At 39.7% G+C, this 26,220-nt stretch overlaps 1 protein-coding gene across 1 annotated transcript; it reads right to left on the reverse strand.

Annotated features, from left to right (window-relative positions):
• LOC110105599 lies at window positions 1–26,119 on the reverse strand. The gene is made up of 4 exons (XM_020835160.2): window positions 24,700–26,119; window positions 6,949–7,856; window positions 1,523–1,579; window positions 1–567 (listed from the first exon to the last, which is right to left on the reverse strand). The coding sequence occupies exons 1-4, from the start codon at window positions 25,676–25,678 to the stop codon at window positions 322–324; spliced, it is 2,190 nt and encodes a 729-aa protein (XP_020690819.1). The 5' UTR covers window positions 25,679–26,119; the 3' UTR covers window positions 1–321.
• Window positions 26,120–26,220: the final 101 nt, after the last annotated feature.

Consider the following 26,220-nt stretch of genomic DNA (forward strand, 5'->3'; position numbering starts at 1 on the left):
TGAGGGACCATTGAAAAACTTTCTATTTAGTATGCAAACTTCACTAAGAACACTTTCTTCCAGTCCAATCATGGCTACAGAACATAAATCAATCAACCCCATCTTTTATTCCTATCAAAGTATATCATGTTCAAATAGCTTAAGCATTACCATTTTACATTCTCATAAAATGATAAAATCAACTCTTCCAGAACTTTCCAGACGCATCAGAACAGGCAAAACTAGCAGAGAGAACATATAATCTGCCAGCCATGGCTAAAGAACTCACTGATGCATCACAAATTCCAATCCAAGGAAAGAAACTGATCACAAATGAAACTATTATTTGACCTTCATGCACTTGATGAAGACCTCAGCTAATTTGCTGTAGGTGTGATGCTTCAGGTATTTCTTTTGCACTTTTTGTCTTCCATGCAATCCCATCTTCTTCCTCACTGAAGGATTGTTCAGGAAATACTGGATATTCTGTGCAAGATTATATGTTCCTTCATGACCAAGGGGATGAAGGAGGCCAGTTACCTTGTCCTCAACAATCTCCCTGGTGCCTCCTGCGTCCGTTCCAAGGACCTATACCATAGTGAAAACATAGTTATTCTGTGTAGGAGTCTCCATCTAAATAACACTGAACCAAACAGCAAGAAAATATTTGCTTTCAGAAAAACTTATTGTTGTGTTGTATAAATAGTGTGCAATCTTTTTATATGCATAAAGCTTACTTTTCATTCGATTAGTTTATAATTTTCTTTCATTCAAATAAAAGGTCAAGAACATTGATACTAAATATATATAATGTAAGAACAACTTAGTCATCTAAGTGGATCATCTTGTAAGAATATCAATGATCAAACGTGATGAATAATGTATGAATGTGATGCCCTTCACTACTTTCAGAAAAAAATTTTGAAGTTGGCCCATTCAATTTTTGATACATTTCATTTTACTCGAGTTGAAAGTATTTGATATGATTGTAGCAATCTTACACTATCAAATTAAGGCTTCGTTTGGTACAACTTTCTTCTTGCTTCTTAAATCAGCTTTTTAGTACAAGAATCAACAAAAAAGCCATCTCATGCTTCATTTTGGATGGGTTTTTTACTTTTTTTATGAAGCAACTTTCTAGTATACAAATTTCAAATTAAAAAAAAAAAATTGTACTAAAAAACTACTTCATAAAGCAGTAAAAAAACTGTCCCAAACGAAGCCTAAAATAAATGAATTAATTTGTTCATCGGATGTTCTAAGATTGAAAACAAAAAAAGAATATTGTATAAAATGATGATGATAATATGACGTAAGACAAACAGTACTAAATTCATGTTGATACACAATATTATACTATAAAATAACAGTTTATTTTAAAGTAAGTTGATTGAGTGATATTGTCTTTCATCTTTAAGGTGGAGGTCAATAGTTAAAATCCTTCCCAAAAGAAAGCAATATATTTTAATATAAATTCAATATATAGCTTTAGGGGAGGAATAAAACAATAGATCAGAAAGAGATTAAAGCCTGAAATCCATACCGGCAAACCAAATGCCATAGCCTCAATTGTAACCCTTCCAAATGTTTCTCCAACTCCCTACAACAAATTTGCACAAATGTTAGATTTGTTGCAGATGAAAAAATAATCAAATACAAAAAGGAGGATAAAAGTAACAAAACAAGTTCTATAACTCCCATCAAAGAAAATCAAAATTTTGAACTGTTAATTCTGTAGGATTAATGAGGACAGGAACAGAGTAGCAGATAGATTATCAAAATAGCTTCTGCATCTTTTTTTAATTCATTTGGATTGCTAAAAGAAGAGGTCCTGATTGGTTCAAACGTGTTATAGCATTGCTATAAATCATTTTGCAAGTCGCATAAATATTAAAAGAAAATGGGGAGGAATTGCATACATGACACTTAAAAACTATCTAAAATATATTTCACACCTAAATTTCGTTATTTGTCATCTAGCACCCTTACCAACAGTTTATTTTGATGTTTTGGGTGCCATAAATTTAATGTGAAATATAGAAATTTGATAGTTTTGAGTGCTATGCATGTAAATCCCCCTAAAATAAATTATTTATAAGTTGTTAGTTTGAGTATATTATAAATACAGAGGTTCAATTTTTTTTTATTTGGTTTAAAGTACAACAATCCAAGTAAAACAGTAGTGCATTTAAAAAAATAGTTAATAGAAGGTGGCCGACAGCGATGTTGGTGCTTGCCACCGGCGGTGGTGATGGTGAGCGGTTGAATAATTTTGCCAGGGGCGCAACAACTATGGCAATGGTAGCTAGGCAATGGCTACTTGCAGTAGTGGACGACGATAGGCAGTGGGTGTGGCTCACATAACTTCACAAAAGTTATATATGGAATTTGTTTAAAATTGGACAAATTCAAATACATTGAAAATAAACTAAATGATATATTCCAAATACATTAGAATTTCATATTATACTTGCTATTCTTCCAACCAAACAATGGGATTTTTTAAATAAATGCATTAGGAATGCAATACACTAGGAATACTAGCAACCAAAAAACCCTACAAGAAACCTAGAGTATACAACTTAATAAATATAAGAGCCAATAGTTCAGTGCAAAATAAACAAATGAAAGAGAATTAACAAAAGACAGATGTTACATGACATTAGATTAGTCCTCCTATAACAATGGTGACGTAGATTCCACTATATTAGTTAGTATTACAATTACAGAAAATGACACGCTTTATATACAAAGCTAAGGTGACCGTGAAGATTAAAAAATATTATATTTAACCTCATAATGTTCCATAGAATATACTCCCATAAGAAATATTCACAGAATTTGAATATCAAAACCTTTATTTTTATTTTTATTATTATAATTTTTTTTTTTGTAACATCTAAGGAAACAACACGAATAACAAATAGATGATGGGAAGAAATAACCAAGAGTGATCAGGAGATCTATATAAATAAACAACAATAACAAAATAAAGCCTTTATCCCACTAAGCGGGGTCGGCTACATGAATCATTTTGCTCCATTATGTCCTGTTAAGAATCAAAATCTCATTTAGATCTAATAAAAAAGGTTATTTCTGATATTTTCTAATCAAGACTTTTTAGGTCTACCTCTATATTTCTTAACATAGGTCAAATCTAATACATCAACTCTCCTAACTCTTAACGGCTGTATATGCTTTGGCCTTATTCAGACTTAATTGTAATTACCTCTACTGTCATTCTTTTGGGAAACTATATATATGTTGTATCTGTACCTTTAGATAATATACCTTTTCTTTATTTCTCGTTCTCTGTCTTGTCCACATCCTCTCTCTCTGCTTTTATCTTTCTTACATGGTATCAGAGCAAGGCTCTGCCATGGCAGATCAAGAATCCGGCACCCTGTCTCCCTCACCAGCTGCTGTCCCCGGCGACATTCAAGAACTGGTGATCCCTCCCTCCCTCAAGTTCCTCATCTCAAATCTTAAAAACCTGGTGCCGACGCCTCTCTCCTCCGACAACTTTCCAATCTCGCGCTCTCAGCTTTTGCAACATTTCTCGGCAAACGGGTTCGCCGGATTCCTCACCGGCGATAGTCCCTGTCCCCAGGATTCGTCCACCGAAGCTCATAAAAAATGGCGACTCATAGATCGCAACTTGATGTCGGCGTTGTTTTCGACAATTTCACCAGCAATCCTCCCCTATGTCCTCTCTTCGTCCACATCTCAAGAAGTTTGGCAAATCGTCCACATCTCAAGAAGTTTGGCAGATTCTGACCAAACGAATGCAACCTACAAATCGTTCGAGAGTTATTCAACTCAAGAACGAGTTACATCACATCCAGATGCACGGATCCACGATGCAGCAATACCTGATGCAAATCAAGACGCTCGTGGACAATATCGCTGCGTCGGGATCTCAACTCGACACTGAGGACATTATCCTCTACATCCTCAACAGGCTTCCGTCCACTTACAACTCCTTCAAAACTGCGATTCGTACATCACTCAATCCCATCGATCTTGATACGCTCTATTCACTCCTATGTAGTGAGGAGATCAACGTTCAACAAGAAACACATAAAGAATCGCAGGACAACACCGCCCTCTATGTTCAGACAAATCCGAATAATCGCGGCAAGAACTATTCAAGATTCTCAAAGAACCGCAACTCCAACAACCACATCAATAAGAACTCCGCTCCAGCTCCAAACCGACTGCCCTCCAGCTCCAACCAGTCGGAGCAGACCTCGTGCCAAATCTGCGGTAAGCCCGGTCATATTGCTCTAAACTGTTGGCACATGTGTAACTTCAAATACGCTCCGACCATCCCCTCCGCAAACTCTCGGGCCTACCTAACTCAGCAAACCTCTTCTCCCACGAACGATTGGATTCTTGATTCCGGGGCCTCATCTCACCTCACCCCAGATCTCAACAATCTTCAGAGCAGCTTGGCTTATCAGGGCTCGGACTCGGTTTCCGTCGCAAATGGCTCTGCACTACCGATCCACAACTCCAGGCAAGGTCTTCTGCCTCTTCCTGATTCGGCTCGTAAGCTTCTCTTACGCAATCTTCTTCATGTCCCAAATCTAACTCACAATCTCATCTCTATTTCTAAACTCACTACCGATAATCATGTATCTATGTGCTTTGATGCTAATGGCTTTGTGATTAAGGATGTTCAGGACCACCGTCCTCTTCTTCATGGTTGACTGCATAACGGCCTCTACACTCTTAGGGATCTCTCTGTCAACAGCCCGCAGACCCACATGGCCACTGCTGGATCCGTTAAACGGTGGCACGATCGCTTAGGTCACCCGAACCATGGCATCCTCCAAAGCCTACGAAACTCATTACCGGACTTAGTTACCGTTTCTGCTAATTTTTTGTGCACTTCATGTAATTTGGCCAAGAGCCATAAGCTAGCATTTAATAAAAGTACTACTGTTTCACCTCATGCTTTTTACTTAGTTCATACCGACGTTTGGGGTCCAGAACCTCAATCTTCCACAAACGGGTTCAACTACTATGTAGTTTTTATCGACGACTTCTCACGCTTCAGTTGGTTGTATTTACTGCATTCTAAAGCTGAAACCTATTCCAAGTTTACTCACTTTTGCTCTCTTGTGAAAAACCTGTTTCATATAACACCAAAATTTTTAAGATCCGATGGAGGAGGAGAGTTCAACAGCACCCAATTCAAAACGTTTTTATCCACCCAAGGTATAACTCACAAAATCAGTTGTCCTCACACTCCAGAACAGAATGGGCTCACGGAGCGAAAGAACCGACACCTTCTGGAAGTCACCCGTGCTTTACTTCACACATCCAATCTTCCCAAGCAACTCTGGGCTGAAGCCGTTTCCACCGCAAATTATCTGATCAATAGGCTGCCAACCAAAGCTCTCGCCGGGAACTCTCCGTATCAACGACTTCACCACAAGGCTCCGTCATACACCCACCTCCGTACCTTCGGCTGTCTCTGCTTCCCTTGGCTTCGTCCAAATGCTCCCGACAAGCTCTCGCCCCGGTCTCAACCCTGCATATTTTTGGGCTACTCCTCACAACATAAAGGCTACAGATGCTTAAATATTCAAACAAATAAAATTCACATATCCAGGCACGTCACATTCCATGAAACTACATTCCCCTATTCTAATCCCATGCAGTCTGCAGCTACTCTCAACTCTCCGGACGACAACTCAGACATGCATATCTCGCCTCTGCTCATCACTCCAACCTCGGTGCGGGATTCACCAAACATCATCTCGGTTCCAACCCGCGTACAATCTGCTCAGCCTTCTCCGGATCAAACCCACCCAGCTTCACAACCCACTTCCATCCGGACTAGCCCAACACCGGTTAGCCCTGTTATACAGGCTCCAGACACTAACCGGGTCACTGGAAGGCCATTGTTTTATGTGACCAAACCATCTAAGGCGACTCTCTCTAATCTTATCTACCACTAGAGCTAATCCAACCTTTTCATGTATATCCTCATTTCATATCCTGTCTATAAGAATAAATCCAGTCATCCACCTAAGGCATCCTCATCTCTGCAACATTTAACTTAATATTATGCTTCTCTTTTAATAGCCAACATTCTATGCCATAAAACATTGCAGGTTTAACCACCATCTTATAGAATTAGCTATATAAATAAAATACAAAAAAAATATATATCTAGAAACTAATATAGTTAATGTTAAACATTCAAAACTTTATGGGTTTGGGGCTCTGCCAGAAGTCCTCAAATAGAGAAATAATCACCATTAAGGAATGAGTCAACAATAGGGATCAAAATAAAAAAGTAAAAAAATTATTAAAAAAAAAACTTTAGCAGCAAACTACAACCTTGGACTTATGTCCTGTAAACCTCATTAACACCAAAGGAAATATACGTGGCCAGCATAGATCCGGTGGGAAAGCAATCAGAAGAGCCACATAAAGATAATATACAAAACAATCTACAAAAACCTAGTTCTCATGTTGAATGTTCAAGCCTTTGTAAGACTCAGTGTTCGTTTCGGGGAAAAAAAAAACTCTGCGTGTCATCTTTACCACCACCATCACAACAATAACAATATCAAGCCTTTATCCCACTACATCGGGTCTTCTACATGAATACTTTTTCTCCATTATGTTCTGTTAATAGTCAAATTCTCATTTAAATCTAATAAAGAAATGTCATTTCTAATATTTTCTAACCAAGTTTTTTAGGTCTACATTTATCTTTCTTAACATAGGCCAAATCTAATACATCTACCTTTCTACCAGGGTCATTGAAAGACTGCCGTTTTACATGACCAAAACATCTAAGACGACTCGCTCTGATCTTATGCATGTCATCTTTGCCATTGTATATAAAATGCAAAGTTAACCTCGGTGAAGAAATTATTTTAATATCCCTAAGAAAAAATAAACTTATGGATAAACTTGAATTGATAAGGATGCATAGATGACATTTACCTGGGAATTAATTATATAAACATCTGCCGCAGCATACAGTGAGGCAACTCGAGTGGTTGCTCGAGTCCACAAGACAAAATTTGACATGTTCGAAGTCTGAGAAAGAAATCTCAGAAGTCCTTTAACATAAGGGACTTTGTTGCTTTTTGATCCAACTGATCCAATTAGAATCTTGAGACTTTGTTCTTCAGCGCCAGTTTTGTCAGCTAATAAACGCCTCAACTTACGCTGATCCTGTTTTGCAGTCTCACTGTCATTGCGCAAGGAGAGTCCATTTGATCTAGAGCGTTTTCTCCTTCTCTTCTTCGAAGCTCCATTGGTAGGTTTCCGTTTAGCTTCTACTTTAGAGTCAGTTAGGTTAGCTTCCAAATCCAGTTTCCCAGCCCCTAGCACATTATTCACGGTGCCTTGGTTCTGATTAGAATCAAGTGAAAATTCTTTCTCTATTACTATGGGATCTCGCTGAGAAACATTTCTCTCAGCAACTAAATGAGCAGCTTCAACAAGCAACAGCTGACCCTTAGCAGGGTTTATACTGCTCAAAGTCATTACAAGCATGTCGTTATCAGACAAACCCATCTCTTTACGAACTTCAATTCTCAAGAGGTCCCTCTTCCCCATCATCTTCTCAGTACTGAAAGCAGGTGTATTTAAGGAGCAAGGAATGCCTGCAGCAAATGCCAATTCATCATTAACAGAAAGAGGCACCACCATAGGCTGTGATTTCAACTTAATATTTTCCTCTTTGCACCAAGATAACCATTGATTGGACTGTATATCGGACAAGAAGGTCAGCATTTTCACTTGGCTAAGCATATGCTTTGATCGGTTGAAGTATTCTTGTCGATTCTCCATGATCCACCAGACAAGTTGGTTTGATCCAGCAGGATTACGTCTAAGATACTGCTCTGGAATAATAAACAAACATATATGAAAGATAGATCCATCCAATACTAACATAAACAATATGGAATAGTATAAAAGTACTAAATAAGCCTCTGCACCAAATGTAGATTATTTTTTTCCTTCAAAGCTCTTGAAAAAGTGTCTTGAGGATTAGGCCATCTCCAACCGACCGCTTTACACATGTATGCAGTTCACAGGCAGCTCCAACCAAACTCCAAATCGCACGGCAATTTCGCGAAGTGAATAGTGCAACGCCAATATTGGCGTGGCACTGTTCACCGACGCATTTTTTTAATTAGAAAATTCGGTTGAGAAAGAATATACATAGAATTTTCTTTTTTGGTATTAAAACATAGAGTTAGATTGGAGATGAGATACTGCATTTTAGAGTGTTACTACATTTTGGACTAGAAAATGAGTTTTTCGGCTAGAGATGGCCTTACAAGTGATAAAACCAGTTGCAATAAAGACTGCCAAAATATTTGCATTATTCTGCGCCTGCAATGAAATGAATGCATCTTAATGGAAAGTATTGTTGTATTTACATAAAGAATGAGCTCAGAAGTCAATAGGAATGAATAAGCACAAAAGGGTGGCATGTATATGTAAAGAAACTATGAAAATAGAGAAATGACTTGACAAGGATTTTGTGGAATTGTTGTCCCAGATCATCAAGCAGAATTAATAATGAAGGTAGTAAACCTAACCCAACCAAGAGAAACTCTATCAACAACCTTGATATGTCACTTAGAGGAGTCGCATGATCTCAAAGAAAAACATAGATTCACAGACAGATAGCTCTACCTCATAGATCTAGAAAGATGTGGAGCTTATAATTCTTAGAAGCATAAGAAATGCTCATGAGAACAGGTGATCGAGGTTCAACTATATGTAGTTAAAGTTACCCAATAGGCCTTGCATTTCTATTTGAATTAGAAATGTCTTTATTTAGTGTACCTGACATCTACCTGAAAATATTTAATTAAAACATGACATCAAATTTAAGAGAAATATCGTAGAGGACAAGAAGGAATGCAAAGTTATATGTCCTAATTGTAAAGGTTTTTATCTATATGCCATGACATAATTGGGAATCATCTAGGGTCAATTATTATTAAGCTCCACTCAAAAAATAATTTCAATTAAAAGATTTTAACTAAGGCTATGAAATTTTAAATTTAAAGATAATCTCTTCCTATTTTGATTTTTAAGTTGATTATCAATTTAATTAAAGGGTAGAAAAAATTTTCCCTATGAGTCCACTGCAGCAGATAACCTACTTTCTCTCTCTTTTATTTTTGCAGGAAATATTCCGCTAGCAGAGACCTGACAACTTGCCTCCAGGTGAGCCTAGCGAGGCTGCCATCTGGGAGGCTATTGACATATATGACCCTCATGACAGTGTTGATGTGCGGGATAGACAAGAGCAGCATAGGGACATGCTGCAGGGGCGAGACCTCTTCCACAGTTTCTTTGCCCGTTCCCCCTTACTTCAAGAACTTTCTGAGGACTCGGACAGGTGGGTTACCAGTCTCAGGTTGCAGTACGGGGAGTACCACCAGTTGGAGAGTTTTGTGGCACAGATCGGTTGGGGCACTTGTGATGTTCTAGTGCCAGCAGCAGATACGATTGAGCCGGATGGACAATCGAGCCTACTTAGCCACAGTCAGCTACAGTCGTCAGCCCCTCTAGAGTGGCTGAGGGACACAACATTTGGATAGATTCAGAGCCCAGTCAGCGGTTATATTTGTTGGACCCACTACATACTTCAGACACACAGGGAGACTCTTCGAGCAGTGGACGCCTCGCTGTTTGACTACAGACACCTCCCCATTTCTTGGGCTCGCGGTTTGGTAGAGTTTTGGGATTCGGGTAGAAGTACGTGCTGGGTCAGGGAAGAGGAGCCCACAATCACTCTTTCAGACCTTCAGACAGTATCGGGGCTGCCAGTTTTTGGTTATTGCTTTGAGGAGTGTCCCTCCATACGAGCAGTTATTTCAGCGGGTTCTCTCAATAGATGATGACAGGAGAGGCAGACTGTTACTATCAGATGTTTATCCCAGGCTTCTTCAACACTACTGTCGGACTTTCAGGTCGACATGGTGTTTGCTGATGTGTTCCCGAGCCACCATGCCCGTAGGTATTTGGGTTAGTAGCTTCCTTCAGGAGAGGTACCTGTCTCCTACTACAGCGTCACTGCACGACCCTTTTAGCTGTGGCTTGCAGCGCGGGACCCCTTTATTCTAAGAGACCGTTGAGCTTTCTTCTTCTACTGTCTACACTTCTCCTGGTTTAGCAGATGTTGATGAGCATCTTCTGTTGGCAGGATTTTTGGCACATTGGCTCAGCACTTTTATACTTCCACTTTGGACAAGGTCTCAGAGGTGCAGTGTTCTCTTAGGTCACAGGGGCAAAGGCTTGCTCTAGCTCCTGTAGTTCTTACAAGGATATACAGAGTTTTTCGAGCTGTTTCTGAGGTCAGTTCTTTGGAGGTGCAGGATTCAACTTTGCCATGGCAGTACCTGTACGACTGGGTTCACTTGCACCTCCAGGGAGTCTTTTTCTGTTTAGAGACTTCGACCTACTTTCTGTAGAGAGGGTTCCCTATAATTTTGCAGCTCGTTCAGGCGTCTTCTACTCTTGAGTTGGAGAGGATTAGACTGTTCTTCTTTGCTCCGCAGTCAGTCTCAGATCGATTTGTCTTAGTACGTCAGTCAGATACTATTAGCTTACCACCCCACCAGAGGGGTATAGTTCTAGTTGACGGAGTTGATCACAGAGGTAGACGTACATTGTTGCTCCGTAGTCAGAGTTTGGCAAATGTTGAGTACTTCATCAGCATGCGCCCAGGATGGTTATGCCACCGTCAGGGTGGCTTTGTGACATTGGAGGGCTAACAGCCCAATAAGGTGGCCAGACAGTTTGGGTTTTCACAGGCTACAGCCTATGACGGGCGGGTACTCCTTCCAAGAGTTACAAATGTACGACACATGGGGACGGTTCCGCCAAAGACCCATTTTTACGTTGCAGCTCTAACTTGGGTGCACCTGTTGAAGCTTGGGACATGTTCTAGTTTTCTTTTGGATCAGCCGTCTACTCAGACTGTTGTTAGTTACACACGACTGTCTTGGGTACGACAGTCTTTTGGACCTACCTTGGAGTATGGCGAGAGACGGTACAAGCGCAGAGTACGGGGACTTAGGTCGTCTAGAGGATCGAGACCTTGTCGGGGCTTCTTAGATGCCACTTTTGACAAAGGTACATTTCTACACTTTCCTCTTCTGTTAGTAATTGAATTGATTGGATATTGATAGCTTAATTTGCTCTTGATACAGGGACAGATACTAGAGCCTTTGTTCCTTCTCCTCCCAAAGCTTCAGATGTGACACCTAAGCCACCTCGTACCGAGACTGTCAGACCTCCTCGCAGACATGCCGGCTCCCAGCGTAGTTCGTCTTCTCAGATGTCTATAGACGTTCACACTTACTTGGGGACTCCGACGAGAGTTCACAGAGACCGAGGAGATCAGACTTTACCGGGTACAACATACGTTGTACCCTCCGGACGACTTCTCTTTTCCAGTGTACCCTTACTGGTCTTTCTGCCCTAGGAAGTTTTTAGGGGCTGGTGCAGGCTTTCTTTTTGAGTTTCTTGAGACACCGTCGTATACACCAACGTCCTCAGATTTAGTACTTGTGGAGTTTTCTTTTTTTTCTGAGTGCCCCCAGACTGATGTTGCGGGCCCTTCTTCTACTCCTCTGACTCTGCGTTAGTCTGGGGGCACTTAGGAAAGAAAGAAAACTCCGAAGATACTAAGTCTGAGGCCGCTGGTGTATACGATGGTGTCTCAAGAAACTCAGAAAGAAAGCCTGCACCGGCCCCTGAAGACTCCACAGGGTAGAAAGACCCGTAAGGGTACACCGGAAAAGAGAAGTCATCCAGAGCATCCAGCATACTATAACCGGTAAAGTCTAATCTCCTCGGTCTTTGTGAACTCTCGCCGAAGTCCCCAAGTAAAGTGTGAATGTCTACAGACATCCGAGAAGACGAACTACACTGGGAGCCGGCACGTCTGCGAGAAGGCCTGGCAGTCTCGGTACGAGGTGGCTCAGGTGTCACATCTGAAGCTCTGGGAGGAGAAGGAATAACGGCTCTAGTAGTAGTGTGAGCCTCAGTATCCGTCCATGTATCAAGAGCAAATTAAGCAATCAATATCCAATCAATTCAATTACTAACAAAAGAGGAAATAGTAGAAAGGTACCTCTGTCAAAAGTGGCATCTGAGAAGCCCAGATGAGATCTCGGTCCTCTAGACGACCCAAGTCATCGTACTCTACGCTTGTACCATCTCGCATCATACTCCAAAGCAGGTCTAAAAGATTATCGTACCCAAGACAGTCGTGTGTAACTAACAGCAGTCTGAGCAGACGGCTAAGCCAAAAGAAAATTAGAACCTGTCCCGAGCCTCAACAGGTGCACCCAAGTCAGAGCTACAACATAAAAATGGGACTCTGGCGGAACCGTCCCTATGCGTCGTACATCTGTAACCCCTGGAAGGAGTACCAGCCTGTTATAGGCTGTAGCCTGTGAAAACCCAAACTGTCTGGCCACCCTATTGGACTGGTAGCCCTCCAATATCACAAATCCATCCTGACGGTGGCACAACCATCTTGGCGCATGCTGATGAAGTACTCAGCAACCGCCAAACTCTGACTACGGAGTAGCAGTGTACGTCTACCTCTATGATCAACTCCGTCAACTAGAATTATACCCCTCTAGTGAGGTGGTAAGCTAATAATATCTGGCTGACGTACTAAGGCAAATCGATCTGAGACTGACTGCGAGGCAAAGAAAAATAGTCTAATCCTCTCCAACTCAAGAGTAGAAGACGGGACGTGCGAGTGAACACAGACGTACAGGTACTGTCATGGCAAAGCTGAATCCTGCACCAAAAAACTGACTTCAGAAATAGTCTGAAAAACTCTGTACACCCTAACAAGAACTGCATGGGCTATAGCAAATCTCTTCCCCTATAACAACTGACTGCTAAGAGAACGCTGCACCTCAGAGACTCCGTCTAGAGTGAAAGTACAAAGGTGCTAAAGCCAAAATGCCAAAAATCCTGCCAATAGAAGGTACATCATCATCTGCTAAGTCAGGAGAAACGTAGCCAGTAGAAGAAGAAGGCTCGACAGTCTCCTCGAACAAAGGGGTTCCGCGCTGCAAGCCACAACTAAAAGGATTGTGCAGTGACGCTGTAGTAGGAGATATGTACCTCTCTTAAAAGAAGCTATTAACCCAAACACCTGCGGGCATGGTGGCTCGGGAACACATCGGCAAATCCCGTGCCGACCTGAAAGTCTGACGGTAGTACTGAAGAAGTCTGGGATAAACATATGGTAGTAACAGTCTGCCTCTCCTGTCACCATCTATTGAGGGAACCCGCTGAAACAATTGCTCGTCTGGAGGGACACACTTCTCAAAGCAGTAACCAAAAACTAACAGCCCTGATACTGTCTGAAGGTCTGAAAGAGTGATCGTGAGCTCATTTACCCCAACCCAGCACGTACTTTTACCCGAATCCCAAAACTCTACCAAACCGTGAGTCAAAGAAGTGGGGAGGCGTCCGTAGTCAAATAGTGAGGCGTACACTGCCTCGTAGATCCCCGCCGCTCGAAGAGTCTCCCTGTGCGCCTGAAGTACGTAGCGGGTCAAACAAATATAACCACTGACTAGGCTATGAATCTGTCCAAATGCTATGTCCCTCGGCCACTCTAGAAGAGGTGACGACTGTAGCTGACGGTGGCTAAGTTGGCTCGACTGCCCAACCGGCTCAATCGTATCTGTTGCTGGCGCTAGAATATCACAGGTGCCCCAACCGACCTGTGCCACAAAACTCTCCAACAGGTGGTACTCCCCGTACTATAACCTGAGACTTGTAACCCACCTGTTCGGGTCCTCAGAAGCAACGGAGTCCTCAGAAAGCTCTGGAAGTAAGGGGAACGGGCAAAGAAACTGTGGAAGAGGTCTCGCCCCTGCAGCATGTCCCTATACTGCTCTAGTATATCCCGCATATCAACACTGCTATGAGGGTCATGTTGTCAATAGCCTCCCAAATAGTAGCCTCCCTAGGCTCACATGGAGGTAGGTCGTCAGGTCTTTGTCAGCGGAACATTTCCTGCAAAAAAAAAAGAGAGAAAGTATGTCAAAAGGCATGTATAATAATAAAAAAAAAAAGAAAAGAAGTGCAAAAAAAAGGAAAGCTACTCAAGACCGTCCAACCACGTCGCAACAAACATGATACGCTCTAAACGCATATCATATTTGTTGTGAAGCATTTGTTGACCCCTGCAATCAGCCCATAAATCATAAGTTTAATCAAGATGACTTAGTTCGAATGTGGATTACATTAGATTTCATTCAGTCTCCTGTGTTTCAGAGAAAGATAATATAGGTTGTCCAAATGAAGAACTTCGAGCTCCAATTAAAAAAAACTTCTTTCTTCGACAAGTTGATAATCACTAAAAATTATTTTCATGTTACAATGTGTACGACTTACTGCATGACTCAGCGCGGCCAATTCTCAAACAAGGATATTCAAGAGTTAAGGATGACATGAGGTCGCCTTCAATAATTCCTATGACTCTTCGACACTTGCCTGTTCAAACTACAAAGCATGATATTTAAGAAGGATCGGGGAGTTTAAACGTTTGCATTCTCTTCTCTCGTCCGATAAATTGTTTTAATCAGGATCTTTGTAGTGCACTCGTCAAAATATTCCAAGCATCGAAAAGTCAATGATTATCATGTGTATGTATTGATGGCTTGGAAATGATACTCGAAGAAGTTGAATATTCGATATACCTTCGACACTTAAATGATTTAAGAAGGATACATTAAGTATACCTCTAAGATCTCTAGTGATATTAATGACTTGCGTCACTTGGGATTGATCATGCCTTGCATTATACCGATATATGAGATTGGGAAGCTAAGATCTCTTCAAAAAGACACGAGCGAGTACAGAATTTTGGAGTTGAATGATATGAATGAGCTCTGCCAATGGAGAACCTACAACTTTGAGAATGCGAAGATGCCAAGGAGACTTATAGTGTCAAAATATATGCTAAGAGGAGAATCACATATTTAACTTTATGTTGGAATTTCACTAATTCGAAAAAAAACCTCAATTTCACTGAGAATGTGATCGAAGACCGGCACCCGAAATTAAAGCACAAGGCTGACCGAACGACGTTTGATCGACAAACGGACAGCGTCATTGCGTCCGGAACATCGCCGACATTCAAAATATATATTTTATTTAATAACTTTGGATTGTCTGAGGTGCTGACAAATTTCGAGGTGATTCGAATATGATGTGGAGGTATGCGCTACGAAGGAAACGAGGCCTCGAAGACGCTCGAACGGCGTCTAATCGACAAACAGATGGTGTCATTGCGTCTGGAACGTCGCCGACATTCAGAATATATATTTTATTTAATAAATTTGGATCGTCTGAGGTAGTGACAAATTTTGAGGTGATTTGAATATGATGTGAAGGCACGCATTACGAGGGAAATTAGCCTCGTCGGTGATGAAATGACGTCCGATTGCAAAACGGATGGTGTCATTACGTCCGGAATGTCGTCGGCATTAGGAATATATATTTTATTTGATCAAATTAGATTGTTTAAGGTGGTGTTGCAAATTTCAAAGGCGATTCAAATATGTTGCGAAGGCATGCATTACGAGGAAAATGAAGCCTCGGCGATGCTCGAATGACCTCCGATTGACGAACGGACTATATCATTGCGACCGGGACATCAACAATACCCTAAATCCACTATTAATTTATCCAATTTTATATTCGACAAAATTGACACGCAAAACGGAGCAATTAACACGCTAAATGAGATGAAATACATGTAAAACGAGTAAACTACACACGGATTGAGACAATTTTGACTTAGTGAATGACGTTTTGTCATTTCTAAAGTAATGCATTAATGTCTAATCATTCATATGGCTAATAACTTGATGAATTCAACAAAAATCAAATTCCCGAACAGAGAAAGGTCAAATTCTAATTAAATGCGGTTACCTCATTTTTTTCTTTTGTATCTCTGTCACAGTTGACCTCGAGTGTACTAAACTGCTGTTAAGTGAAACTGAACAGAGCAATATTCGGCTTCTCTTCGACACTTCACTCTGAGGCAGCAAAAAGAAAAAAGGGAGAAGCTCTTAACCACTCCACTCCACTTCTCCAGAGGAGTTCAAAAAAAAAAAAAAAAGCTCTTTGTTTCTTTTTTTTTCTACTATAGCTGAGCTCCCTCAAGATTGCCCACTTTCTTTCAAAAGAAAAATATAAACTTTTAGTCGAGCTGCCTTTAGCCTTGAATGATTCGTGCGCCTAGATCCACTTGAAGAAGCTGAGAAAGGAGGTTCCCTTGCCTGCATTTTATGAAGACCGAACACTTCTCTTTACCGCAAATAACCAGGCGTCAAGCTCCCATCCAGCCTTCACAAACCTCCCACGTCACCAAACTTTGCTCTTACGCGATCAGCAGTGGATCTCACGCCTCCTGCTTTCAACACTCACCTTTGCGATCTCCACTTTCCAGCACTCTCCGATTGCCTTTGCTCTGCGAGAACTACTCGTTTTAGCCAATTGGTAGTAAGTATTGTTGGCTAGACAACCTCTTCTCCTTTATATGAAATGTGCAGGTTGTAAGCCACTACATGGAGATGAGAACATGCTTTTCACGTGAACTTCAACTTTTGTTATTTAGTCGGCTACTTAGCTTGAAAAATGCTCCCAAAATCAATTTTTTTTACCACCAATCCAAAGTAGCCAACTCAACAAACCCTTCTCATTTAAGTCAACTTTATCTTGCTGCCATTGTTATTTTAGAAGCTAATCATTATCACTAGCTGATAATATTAAGTGGTATTATTAGTTGTTGGTACCTGCTTGGACATAAATTCCTTTAATAAAAAAAAGGGGAAGTCTCTAGTTTTGAGTGTCGTTTACATCATGCCACGTTTGTCTTTGTGGAATCAATTGGAGATAGATACAAACAAATTATCTAACAAAAAAAGTTAGGATTCAATACTTTTTGAGAAGCTTTCTACTCCAAATATTTGTCTTAGTTTTTTTTTAGAACTGATTAAATATTTGCTCCCAAAATCACATGCATGAGCACGAGCCATCTGATTTGTGAAATGGATATCTAAGAGATTGGAAGATGCACACTTTATTTTATTTTTATTTTACATTTTACTTTTTATGATTAGTTTCCTTCATTTTAGTTAGTTAATGATAGTTTAAAAAAATGATGAAGAAAATTTATGTTAGTCAAAGTTGAATAATTTGTAAGGTTGGAATTATGAAGAAGCATTGTAATCTTTTATTATTTTGTATCATTTGTCATTTTGTCTTTGATTGTTATTATTATTTTCATCTCAAAAAAAAAAAAAAAAAAAAAAAAATTTTATTATTTTGTATCATTTGTCATTTTGTCTTTGATTGTTATTATTATTTTCATCTCAAAAAAAAAAAAGCAAAAAAAAATTGGAAGAGCATAAAAAAAATTTTCAAGAAAAGAAGAAAGCAAAAAAAAAAAGAGAAAATAGGGTTTCAAAAAAAAGTGTTTTCATTTTGTACATTCATCCTCGTCGTCGTCGCCTTTACGCACAGGTATAATGTTATAAACTTAAGACAACCTGTTCTGACACTTGCAACGCGGCGAATAACCACCTATGTACGCTTTTCTCTAGCGGGGTAGGAGGAAATTCGTTGCGAAGCTTGCGACGGGGCGGGTAATCTCCTAAAACCTCATTTTCGATGTTAGTGTCGAACCGAAAACCAACTCATGCACGCTTTTCTCTAGCGTGGTGGAAAGGGAACCCGGTGCGACACCTACTGCAAGGCGAGGACAAATATAAACTGTGCTTTTGAACCGGTGCCCAAAGACCCATACACGCCTTTCTCTGGCGTGGTGGGGGACGAAAATTATGGCCACGGTGTCCCACGACACTAACCGTGCACGCTTTTCTCTAGCATGGCGAGAGGCCCAGACTCCTGAAATTTTCCCCAAACGGGGTAGACGCCGGGAGGCTGACAAAATTTTTTCTAAAAAAGACAAGGACTTGCACAAATTTTTGGACAGCAGGGGACAAATTTTGAACAACAGGGGACTTGCAAATCTGGACATGAACTTGAACAAATGACCATAAATTGAACTCAAACAAATATTAAATAATGACATCAAAATTAAATTAAGTTGAATATAAGAGGATAACACTAAATGGAACTTCATCTAAAAATGAGAATTGCAATCAAATATCAAATGAACATAATGATGAATTCATGAAGTGATGTCCAAGCATCAAGTTCTAAGCATAATTTACTTGGAATGATCAATCAATTACAAATGAGTAAATTATGATTCTAGCCTAATTTGATCACAAGCTTCAATATAGAGTGTCTTTATGGAAAATAATAATGAACTTGCAAACAATCATTAACATGGAGCAAATGGAGAATACAATAATATGCTTTTATTCAATGAATACTTGTAACTTCATCATGGAGGACTTGGACTTCAAAATGATTTACTTAAAAGGACTACATTCAAATGAACCCCATGCAAGCAAACAAGGATTTATGCATAAATTAATCCTAAACCTTAGCATGAGATTTTTGGATGACTATACTTGACTTGTAAGAGTCGTGTGGATTGGAATAAAGACATTGATGATAATATCAAGTTCATTACACTTATTATAAATCACCTTTGAAGGCAAAGAACTTGCAAGTATCGTTCACTCATAAATGATATGGAAACTCATCAATTTATTGGTTAGACACAATTATATTAGCTACAGTGATATACGCTTGATTACGAGCATATGTCAAGGATCAAATTCAACATGCAAGCTAAACACTACTTTCAAGGGCAATAAGAAACTTATGATTCCTACATCTCGTTCCTCAAATGACATAAGAAGAATTGCCAAGAACATGGATGCTTGTAGTACTAGAAGATTCGTGATGAGTGTTTACAAGCAACTATAAGAGACTTGTGAGTGTCCATGAATGGAAACGGTTAGCTCGTAGCATTCATTCCAATCATGCAGTTGAATAGTGCAAAAATATTACAATGACTACATCAAGTGACCAACAAAGTTGGGGATTCGCAGTGAACAAAGGTTGCATTCAACTCCAAACACTACTTGTCTACAAACTAAAATATAGCCAATGCAAGTGAATGTAGAAACCTGCCGACCAACTTGCATAAAGAAATTTATGGTGATCATAGTCTACTCAGCAGTCAGTGCTAATTTGCAAATGATCAAACTCGTTCGTTCACAAATGATAATGTTGTATGCAAACATGTATTAATATCATGTAATGAACACTATGATACTCCTACAATCGACAACGGTCTAGCGTCAACTAAATACATTGAAGATATATAAATAAAGATGGACAAATTGTAGCGGGTGCAAGAATACAATCTCTCTACGGTTGATCCATAAGTCAAAGATCTGCAATACATACATGCTCTCTACGAAGACAGATGTACGTGTCACATGCCACTTATGGGTAGATGCAGAAAGACTTCAGTAAATGCAATATCCTGAAGTCAATTTTAGTAGGTGAAGGAATACATCTACTTGCCTACCTGTAACAGCAGCGGATGTACTATATGAGCCAAAGGCCACAATAACGTACATAAATAATACAGCTGATAAAAGCTCCACGAGCTTCTACTAGAGTCCCATTATGAATATTACGTACAATCTACGAACAAATACCAAAGAACTACAATGAATGCAAGCATTAACAAACATAAAACAGGAGATTAGTTAGCGCACTATAACCCATCTACAGAAAGAGACAAGTAGTGCACGAAAGTCTACCTGTACAAGACAGCGAACAAGTCAATTCAGAAGCTGCTACGTCACGCCACCGGATCTGCAACACTCATACAAGCAGACAGAAGGCGTCCACAAGGCTACAATGCCACGCCACCGATCCGCAACATCTTACAAACGAACAGAAGGCGTGTATAAGCTTTCAAATGGAGTGTTACTGCATTCAACTATCGGTAGCTAGCACAACCATGTAGCATCAAATATTTCCAGAATACCCCTGCACATACACCATAGTTTGTATACACATAGGTACACTAAAAAGGGGTAAAAGCAATCATAAAACCCACATGGGCCTCGGCGAGCGTGTTATTGAAAAACACGTGACGTCTAAGGATGCTGCGCGGGTCAATAAAGTTAAATCTGATCCTCGTAAACATGTAAGTGAAGTCGACAAGATTCAGCAAATGATTATAAAATGCCCCCAAACACCCGCATGGGCCCCGGGGAGCGTATTATTGGTACACATGTGACATCCAGGGATGCTTCGCGGATCAATAAGTGAATTCAAGTTCGAACCCGATCCTCCTAAGTGGATCAATAGGAGTCGACAAGGTTCGAACTATCAAATAAATACACGGTTGTGGCGACCGGTGCATTTGTTTTAATATATTCATATTAGACATTCAAGGTCTATAATCAAGAGAATTTACTAACAAATGCATAAAGCCTAAGAAACCCGATCCTCTATTGACAGCCAGACAAAGTCGACAAGGTTCAAGATACAAATAAAAATGCCCTCCCAAATACTCTGATGATGGCCGTATTGAATGTTTATCTCAACCGGAGGAGTTCACAAATATTTTCAAATGTCTTTCAAATATCCAAATGCCCATCAAAATCCAAAACTCCACAGAAATCCTCAAAATCGCAAAATCCAAAAATATTTAAAATTGAAATAAATCCATCAAACACTTAAAGTAAAATCCATCCACCCTCCGCAACATTTTGCCGAGGTGAACAAATTCAAATAAAACTTCAGCTCACATATAGCTAATGCCTGGTTGAAAATATCACTAGGATCAATTCTCAAACAATCTCCTTCCAGTAAAGACGTGGTACGTATCCTCTAACAAAACCGCCAAATGGCACTGCAGGATAAACGGTTATGACCCGAGGCCCTCTGAACCGAGTGGTTTTGCCACCAAATGGCACCACGATATACTGGTTATGGCCAGAGCCAATACGTTCCTTATTGACATCAAATCCTTAATATATGAATTAATAGGATATTGATCGATATGGCACAAAGCTCTATGTTAGCTAAGGTGGATTCAAATTTGTCCCCTTAGGCAAATATCCAACCAGGTCTATAAGGTCCCCTTGGACGAAGCAACCCATGGCTGTCGACAAGGATCCTTCTATCAGGTTGGGTCGACTACCTCCTCTGACTAAGTAGACCAGGGACCACGATGGCCCGGACGACAAAATCATGGGATCTTAATCGGGTCCATCATCTATTCCCCCACCATCTGCTTTAAGTATGAGATGGTGAAATTTTCTAATTTTAAATATCAAAATTTTCAAACTTTGACCATGCAAATCTCAATACTCAATACTGCTACTATAGACAGATACTACGTATTCTCTACGTATCTAATTGACGACTAGCCTTAATCGAAAGTTCTCTCTCGTTATCGGGAGGGGTAATTAACTATAGGGGCTTGCGCCTATAGGAAACCAGAACTCAGATTATAAAGTCCTCACTAAATGAGGGCAAAATCTCTGGGTAGTGTCTTATTTACAAACGGGTTAGGTTTGTGTTCTAATTTATGATCCGTTCGGAGACTGTATTGGAGGGAACTTTATGAAAGGGCTCAAACCAGAGATTTGGGCCGCAAATAGAGTGATGAGGCCTCGTGATTTGGGAGAGGCTATGGAGCCAGCCCAGTTAGTGAAGGACCAAAAGCACCTGGAAAGGGGACCAGAGATAGCAGTTCAGGAGGCTCCTACAGAATGACCATCACCTTTTTGGTATCCAAGAGACCGACACCAGGTATTCCTGAAAAGACTCCGAAGGAGAAGACTGTAGGAGGGAGAATAGGGGGAAAGTTCAAGAAGCTCACCAAGAAGGAGCTACAGGAGAGAATGGTGAAGGGTTTATGTTTCAGAAGTGATGAGAGGTATATATAGGGGTTATGTTTCATCACGTACCGTGTTGCCGAGGTGCACCGCCTTCCGGACCCGGAGTGTGACAATGAGTTTTGTACCCTTATTATGGTATGCTAATGTTCTTTAGAAATATCAACAACTCAAACAGAAAAATGATTGTAAGAAGGCTAGTATTCATTTTGTTGGTGATTGGATTTTGTTGGTGATTGGTTACATTATCAAGCTTGACGTCTTCGACTTGGGTTCAATAATTTTCCTCAGGGCTAATTGGAAATGCTTGGAGAACCTCCTTATGAGGTTGTGCACTTTTCTACTGTGTAGAAGGCAATTAATTAGGAGTACACATTTTGCTTATCAAGTGATACTCCAAGCTCAGATGAGAAGTAAAGAGCCAATGTGAATCCTTTAAGAAGATGGAAGAGGTGCAAAGAAGACATGTGTAGAATGGACCCAAGAAATGTCATCCTTGTTTGTTAAGCTAGAGACAGAGATAAATAAAAAGAGGAAACCTGAGTTGCCACTGAACAAAACTAATGAAAATTTAAAAAAGAGAACGAGGAGAAAGCAAACTCCAATTTTGAGTGTGGGGGTTCTCTTTTCATAGCTTCTTATCATATAAAGGACTTGGTTGTCTCCAAGAATTTCTCAAATTTGCTTAACAAGAAGTCACAGAAGTTGATACAAGTTAATAATACCACTATCAGATTAAACAATTAATTAGCCACCTATGTTGCACCGATACGGATACGGCGACGCGGATACAACACGATACGAATACGGGACACGTCAATTCTTAAAAATACAGGATACGGGTACGGCGCGAATACATCATTATAATTTATAAATCATACATAAAAATTAAGAAAGCAATCAGAGCATAATATTTGAAATGACAAAAAAATTGAAAGCAACATCATTTGTAGCCTTGTAGCTTATAATATCAAAAGAAAAGTAAGCATTGAGTCAAGGGAGGAGTTAAAACTCATTGCCTGATAAGAATTTTGTATCATGATTCCACTAATTATGTTGTTGCATGATTGGTGGCATGTTTACTGAATAATATATGAGAGCTAAACTTTTTTTTTTCCATGTCAGTTTTTCAAGCCAAAAAGACTAAGTTTGCTAAAGAGAATATCTTTTTGAGGCCTAGAAAATAAAATTGATGGAAGAGAAATTAACGCTCAAGGTCACGTAAGTCCCAATTTATCGAGAAAATCAATAATTTGAAAACAAAGTCCACTGAAGTTCCAGATGAAGACAACTTAATAGAGAGGATCATGAGTTCAACATAATATATGAATGCAATTTCCAATTAATTTGATAGAGGAATTGTCCAGTGCTTGAAGAAACTTTTAAAGAGTTAACTACTTTCCCCTGCAAACATTGATCTTGATATATCCTGCAAGGACATCAAATATACCAATGATGATGAGGAAGAAGCCAATAGACTTAATCTTCATTTTTTTAGTTATTATTTCAACATTTCTATTTTGCCTCAACTTCCTATTATAGCGTTGTTGAGTAAGTTTTTACTCAAGTACTTGACTCACATTCCAAGAGAAAGAGAAAAGCAAAGAATATATACTTTTTATTTGTATCCCTTTTTGAAGCCTAGCAAATGTACAAAACAAGCATGCGGCTTTATAAATCTTTTCTGATAATGAAATAAAATTCACTTTTACTTTGTATATTTCTTGCCTCATTATGCTTGTGCTTACATAGGAATGAAGTAGCTACTATCATAATAGCATTGGCATTGGCTTATTAAGAAATCTATTTATTCAATTTGTTTTATAATTGGCAATTTGTAGTGATTACTTAAGTCTTCCTTCATCACACTAGGCCATTCCTTAGTGGAAGGATATTTCATCAGCGAGATTCTTTGCAATCACATGGTGTAACTCTTAGAATTGCTTCTAAAGTCGACTTCTCGCATGAAATGCAAATCATATCACAAAAGGAGAATTTGAGTTTAGGGTTCAACCTTTTACACTTATTCAAGTAGCCCCTTAGGTGATTATATTATAAGCCACAAAAAAAAAAGAGTAGCCCCTTAGGTGATTGACTTTCAAACATAACTACCCCTCAAACTCCGAGAGAAAATTTTTGAAGCTAAAAGGTCAACAAAGAAAAGAATGTACTTGATAAAGTTTGAAATATATTTATGAAGAAATCATTGAATAAGGAGGCCTAAACCATGCATTTGTAGTTGACAATCAAATAATGATATTCATTTTTACAATACGATGGGAAAGCTTATTGACTTTCCTTTCAAAAATTCATAGGTGTGACTCACTGAAGAATGTAAAACTAAAATAATCCATAGGTGTGACAAAATGGTTGAATATGATTGCGCAATACTCGCTGCTAAAACTAGTGAAAACTGTCTCTTAGTATATCCCATGATACTGGAGAACTTCATCTAACAATATAATTTTTATGATTTTATCCCTTATTTTCAAGGGCATTTTCTTAAAGTTTTTTTTTTTTGCACACTTGTTTTTCATTGCTCTCTCGTGCGTGCACTATTCCCTAACAACGGGTATTAGATCTATACTTTGCAGGTATACAGGAAATGTGGGATGGAGTCTCAAGATAAGAAAGTGAAGTTTGACAAAATTGATGGCAAGGATGTTCAAGTCCTTGAAGAATGTGAAGGTTGACAAAATTGATGGCAAGGATGTTCAAGCCCTTGAAGATGCATTTGTAGGCATTCTCTTGAGTAAAAGCATGGGAATTAAAATAATAACATAATCCGCAAGGAAAATAAACATTCTTTTCAGTAGAAGCACCTTACCAATCCAGGATGAACTGACAGCTGATCCTGCTATAACAAGGTCTGCTTTCATGGCAGCCTTGAAGCTAATCTCCCCTTTGTCTTCAAGTATACTGATGCCCCTCCTATCAAGTTCACTCATCAAGCCACCTTTCTTGCTAAGAACCACAACCTTCACATATGCCCCACAGCTCAAAAGCTCTGTAGCCAGTTCCATCATTGATAGTGGAGCACCTGTCATTGAGAGCTCATGAAAAATCAATATGATTGTACGTGACCAGACAATCTTTGCAAATCTTCCTTTTCTATCACATGTTCCTTTGCGTTTTTCAGGAGTCCACTCCAAAATTTTGTCCTCAACATCCCCAAATGGCCCAACCATCAATCCAAATGAAGTGTTTCTTTTTGGAATAATAGCATCGTCCGACTCATTCTCTGTATTCTCCACCACCACCGCGGGAGTCTTTGGTGTCACCTTCTTTAGCATCCTTCTGCCTCTTTTTCTGGAAGAACTCTTTACTATCCTTGAAATACTTCTTACAGGTAACTTAGAATCACTTGAATCAGAAATTTTCTTGTTTTTAACAATTGTTGGTTCCTTCACAACCAAATTTTGGGGTTTGGATCCAAGAGAATTTAATTCTTTTGCTGCATCTTCCTGATTTTTAACACCGACAGCCTCACCCTTGTAACCAACAAATTCTTTCTTACTGTGGTCACTATGAGCCCACCTCGACTGCACATGAAACCCAATATAAGCCCACATAGTAATCAACAACAACCAAAATACCACTCGATTGCTCCTGATCCACTGCAGACTTCCGGAGCCAGATCTCAAATCTCGCCTGGGAGTTCTACTGGATTGCAACCTTCGGAAAGAAGGTGAGTTCCTGGCACCAGATCTACCGGAAAGAGAGGTTTTCAAGCTTCCAGGACCACGTATCAAATTCAGCCCCGGCAAATTTCCATGGACATCCCCTTTTCCGCTAATATCATCCATGCCAACTTCTCATGCAGTAGAAAACTCGCAATAAGCCCCAAACAATACAAATTTCAAACCTTTTTAACCAAATACTAAGCAAATCACTGATATCACCGTTTGTTGCTTATGATAGGGCGGCATTCAGCAATTCTGAGGCTCTGTAGCTAAAAACTTAGTCTCCAGCTACTAAGCTTTCCTGAAAGCAACAATGACGGGAGAAACTGCCGCGAACGAAAAGATGATTCCGACTGATGATATGAAAAGGGCTTTCTTAGCTCGTCAGTTGACAATTTTTAGAACTTCTTGACAGTGACACTCTAGCAAGAACAGAAGCAACCACTCGGGTTCTTTCCTCCGCCAGGAATACCCTGGCTTAGTTTTTCAGATCTATGGAGAGAGAGAGAGAGAGAGAGAGAGAGAGAGAAAAGGGGAAGGACTGAGAAGGAAGAAGATCAGCTGACGACACGACAGTGCGAAGACATTAATCCAGATCTTCACTTAAAGGGTAAAAGTGTAAAACGGATAAATGGTTCTACCTTACTTTGCAGCTAAATTTTTTT

This window comes from Dendrobium catenatum, unplaced genomic scaffold, assembly GCF_001605985.2.
Source record: "Dendrobium catenatum unplaced genomic scaffold, ASM160598v2 fragScaff_scaffold_1056, whole genome shotgun sequence".
Lineage (NCBI taxonomy): Eukaryota > Viridiplantae > Streptophyta > Magnoliopsida > Asparagales > Orchidaceae > Dendrobium > Dendrobium catenatum.